Here is a 4,673-nt window from a genome sequence, read left to right as displayed (position 1 = left end):
TGTAACCCAAACCTTTTGAGAACCTTATCGATATAGCTCTTTTGTGACAATCCAAGAATACCTCGAGATCTGTCTCGGTGTATCTGAATTCCTAATACAAAAGAGGCGTCACCAAGATCTTTCATCTCAAAATGCTTTGATAGAAATTTCTTAGTTTCGTGCAACATGCCTATATCGTTAGTGGCAAGCAGTATGTCATCAACATACAAGACCAGGAAAATGTGTCTGCTCCCACTGAACTTATGATACACACAATCATCAACTGTATTCATCTCAAAACCAAATGAGAGAATTACTTGATGAAATTTATGGTACCATTGACGAGAAGCTTGTTTTAGCCCATAAATGGATTTTCTTAGTTTGCACACCATATTCTTTGGGTCTCCCAACACAAAGTTTTCTGGCTGCACCATATAGATCGTCTCATCAATGTCGCCATTGAGAAACGCTGTCTTTACATCCATTTGATGAAGCTCCAAATCAAAGTGAGCAACAAGAGCCATGATTATTCTTAAAGAGTCCTTCGATGAAACCGGAGAGAAAGTCTCTTTATAATCAATCCCTTCCTTTTGAGTATAACCCTTAGCTACAAGACGTGCCTTATATCTCTCCACATTACCATTGGAATCCCGCTTGGTTTTAAAAATCCATTTGCAACCAATGGGTTTCTTTCCTTCAGGTAATGGGATAAGTTCCCAAACTGAATTGTCTTGCATAGACTTGTACTCCTCATTCATTGCTTCGATCCACTTATCTGAACGAGAATCTTGCATGGCTTGATGAAAGTTGACCGGGTCGTCTTCCGTCATGCCAACATTTTCCTCTACCTCATTGATAAATACTACATAATCATCCGAAATAGCATGTTTCCTTTCTCTAGTGGATCTCCGCAATGGAGTTGGCTCTTGAGACACTTGTTCTTGAGGATCTTGAATTTGATCTCGTTTTTGTTCTTCCTGAACAACTAGATCATCTTGAGTTTGTTCAATAATGGGAAAGTCAATTGGTGGAAGAATCAGTTCTGGAATTGTTACCGATTCTTCCTCAAAGACAAAATCTTTAACCTTAATCTTCCCCCCAAACTCAATATCCTCAAAGAACGTTGCTGTTCCCGTCTCAAAAATTGTTCTCAAATTAGGATCATAAAATTTATAGCCCCTTGATTTTTCTGAGTACCCTATAAAATAGCTGCTAATTGTTCGGGGTTCAAATTTCTTTTCATTCGGCCTATAAGGCCTTGCCTCAGCTGGACATCCCCAAACATGAAAGTGCTTCAGGCTAGGCTTACGCCCAATCCAAAGCTCATAAGGTGTTTTAGCCGCTGCCTTAGTTGGTACTCTATTAAGAATGTATGCTGCTGTTTTTAATGCCTCTCCCCAGAGTGACTCTGGCAAGGTGGAATGACAAATCATACTCCTTATCATATCTTTAAGGGTCCTGTTTCGTCTTTCAACTACACCATTCATGCTGGGTGACCCCGGCATAGTGTATTGTGGGACGATTCCACATTCCTCTGGGTATTTGGCAAATGGTCCCGGACGTTGTTCACCTGAACCGTCATATCTGCCGTAGTATTCACCACCACGATCAGATTTGACCTTTTTAATTCTTTTATTAAGTTGATTTTCAACTTCTGCCTTAAAGGATTTGAACACGTCTATTGATTGGGACTTTTCGTGAATTAGGTAAAGGTAGGCATATTTCGAATAATCGTCTATGAATGATATAAAATATTGTTGACCATTCCAAGAAGGAGTTGGAAATGGCCCACAGATGTCCGTATGTATCAATTCTAAGACGTCTGTAGCTCTATATGCGCCTAATTTCTTATCTTTAGTCTGTTTTCCTTTAATGCATGCTACACAAACGTTAAAGTCTGTGAAGTCAATGGAATCTAAAATTCCATCTGACACAAGTCGTTCAACTCTATTTTTAGAGATGTGACCTAGACGCTTGTGCCAAAGCACTCCTGAATTGAAATTGTCAATTTTCCGCTTAGTACCACGTGATTCCACATTCAAGGTTTCATTATAGTTAGCCACAGTTTCCAACAAATGAAGATTATCATAACCAGAAAGTAAACCGGTTCCAACAACATTCGAATTTAAAGACAAAGTAAATTCTTTATTCCCGAATGAACAATAATATCCTGATTTGTCCAAATAAGAAATAGAGATCAAATTCCGTCTAAATGACGGTACAACAAAAGTGTCTTTTAAATCCAAATAATGACCGGAACTTAATAATAATCTAAATTTTCCTATGGCTTCAACTTCTACCTTCTTCCCATCTCCTACATAGATGCATCTTTCAGTATCACTAGGCTTTCGGAAGTTCAGGCAACCCTGCATTGAAACACTGATGTTAGTAGTTGCACCAGAGTCTAACCACCAAGTGTTTCCAGGTACTGAAGCTAAATTAACCTCAGAACAGACCAAAGACAGAATCATACCTTTCTTAACACGCCAAGCGTGATATTTGGCACAATCCTTCTTCACGTGTCCAGAACTCCTGCAGAAGAAGCAGTTGTTATCCGTAGTCTGCTTCTTTTGTTCTGGACCCTTAGCAGCAGCTTTGTTCTTGGGCTCCTCAATTCTTTTCCTTTTGCCCTTGTCTTTAGAGATGCTAGTAAAGTGAGCACTTTCAGTCCTATCTTGCTTCAGCCTGTCCTCTTCTTGCACACATAATGAAATGAGCTCATTAAGAGTCCATTTCTCCTTTTGACAATTATAAGTCACCTTAAACTGACTGAATTGCGAAGGAAGAGACAGCAATACTAAATGAATGAGTAAGTCATCTGACAACTCAAGCTTTAGACCTTTAAGCTTAGAAGCAATGTTGGACATCATCATAATGTGCTCTCTTATATTTCCCTTGCCTTGATACTTCATGGAAATTAAATTCTGAAGCAAAGAACTTGTTTCAGCCTTATCACTTTTTACAAAGCGTTTTTCCATCTCAGCAAGGAATTTTTTAGCTGTATCTATCTCATCCGAGACAGCACCTCTAAAGACTTCAGGAATCCCACGCTTTATGATCATAAGACTTATGCGATTTGAGCGATCCCATTTCTCATACTCTAATTTTTCTTCAGAAGAACTAGAGTCCTTAGGAGTAGAGGGTCGATCAATTCTTAATGCAAGGTCTAGATCCATGCAGCCAAGAACAATCAAAATGTTCTCTTTCCATTCCTTAAAATTTGTCCCATTAAGGACAGGAATAGAACTCAAATTTGCAGATATGGAAGCAACCGATGCTGTAAATTAAATAAAGAACGAAACTTAGAAACTCACATTATAAGAAAATAAATCAATAAATAAATAAATACATATGTTCAAATCATGGAATTTAACCCATCTCAAGATACCCAGTGCACCATTGATGTCAAGTCTTTGGACAGTAACACCAACTGCTAGTGGTACTCTTGTTGCAACGATCAAATATTGACAATAAGACATGTCAAACAATAAACCTTCCTTTGGGCCGATTTACTGCTCACATGTATACCAAATAATTGTCACACATTTATCATCGCAGGTGTACCATGTAATTCTGCCAAATATTAACCTTCCTTTGGGCCGGTCAATACCCGCATGAATAAACATATACACAGCCATTTGACACTCTTCACGAGCAATTTAGACAAGAGAGGTCACTTTGGCGACGTCAAGTTTTAATTAACTCATTCAAAAATGTCAAACTTGACTTGAACATATATTTATTATATCCAAATAAAACAATATTTAAAAAATATTGTTCACTAATATAAACTTTATTTTATTAGTATTAAAAAAATATTTATATCCAAATAAAACAATATTAAAAAAATAAAAAATTATTTTTCACTAATATAAACAATATTTTTTAAATATTATTTTATTTGGATATAAATATTTTTTTAATACTAATAAAATAAAGTTTATATTAGTGAACAATATTTTTTAAATATTGTTTTATTTGGATATAATAAATATATGTTCAAGTCAAGTTTGACATTTTTGAATGAGTTAATTAAAACTTGACGTCGCCAAAGTGACCTCTCTTGTCTAAATTGCTCGTGAAGAGTGTCAAATGGCTGTGTATATGTTTATTCATGCGGGTATTGACCGGCCCAAAGGAAGGTTAATATTTGGCAGAATTACATGGTACACCTGCGATGATAAATGTGTGACAATTATTTGGTATACATGTGAGCAGTAAATCGGCCCAAAGGAAGGTTTATTGTTTGACATGTCTTATTGTCAATATTTGATCGTTGCAACAAGAGTACCACTAGCAGTTGGTGTTACTGTCCAAAGACTTGACATCAATGGTGCACTGGGTATCTTGAGATGGGTTAAATTCCATGATTTGAACATATGTATTTATTCATTTATTGATTTATTTTCCTATAATGTGAGTTTCTAAGTTTCGTTCTTTATTTAATTTACAGCATCGGTTGCTTCCATATCTGCAAATTTGAGTTCTATTCCTGTCCTTGATGGGACAAATTTTAAGGAATGGAAAGAGAACATTTTGATTGTTCTTGGCTGCATGGATCTAGACCTTGCATTAAGAATTGATCGACCCTCTACTCCTAAGGACTCTAGTTCTTCTGAAGAAAAATTAGAGTATGAGAAATGGGATCGCTCAAATCGCATAAGTCTTATGATCATAAAGCGTGACATTCCTGA

The 4,673-nt window shown here is 36.5% G+C and overlaps 1 protein-coding gene across 1 annotated transcript; it reads right to left on the bottom strand.

Annotated features, from left to right (window-relative positions):
• Positions 1 to 1,686: 1,686 nt before the first annotated feature.
• On the bottom strand, positions 1,687 to 3,759 carry LOC140920305 (uncharacterized). The gene is made up of 2 exons (XM_073368440.1): positions 2,453 to 3,759; positions 1,687 to 2,345 (listed from the first exon to the last, which is right to left on the bottom strand). The coding sequence occupies exons 1-2, from the start codon at positions 3,153 to 3,155 to the stop codon at positions 2,320 to 2,322; spliced, it is 729 nt and encodes a 242-aa protein (XP_073224541.1). The 5' UTR covers positions 3,156 to 3,759; the 3' UTR covers positions 1,687 to 2,319.
• Positions 3,760 to 4,673: the final 914 nt, after the last annotated feature.

The sequence above is a fragment of the Cicer arietinum genome, chromosome 5 (genome assembly GCF_000331145.2).
Source record: "Cicer arietinum cultivar CDC Frontier isolate Library 1 chromosome 5, Cicar.CDCFrontier_v2.0, whole genome shotgun sequence".
NCBI lineage: Eukaryota > Viridiplantae > Streptophyta > Magnoliopsida > Fabales > Fabaceae > Cicer > Cicer arietinum.
This window is presented reverse-complemented; position numbering and strand designations above follow the sequence as displayed.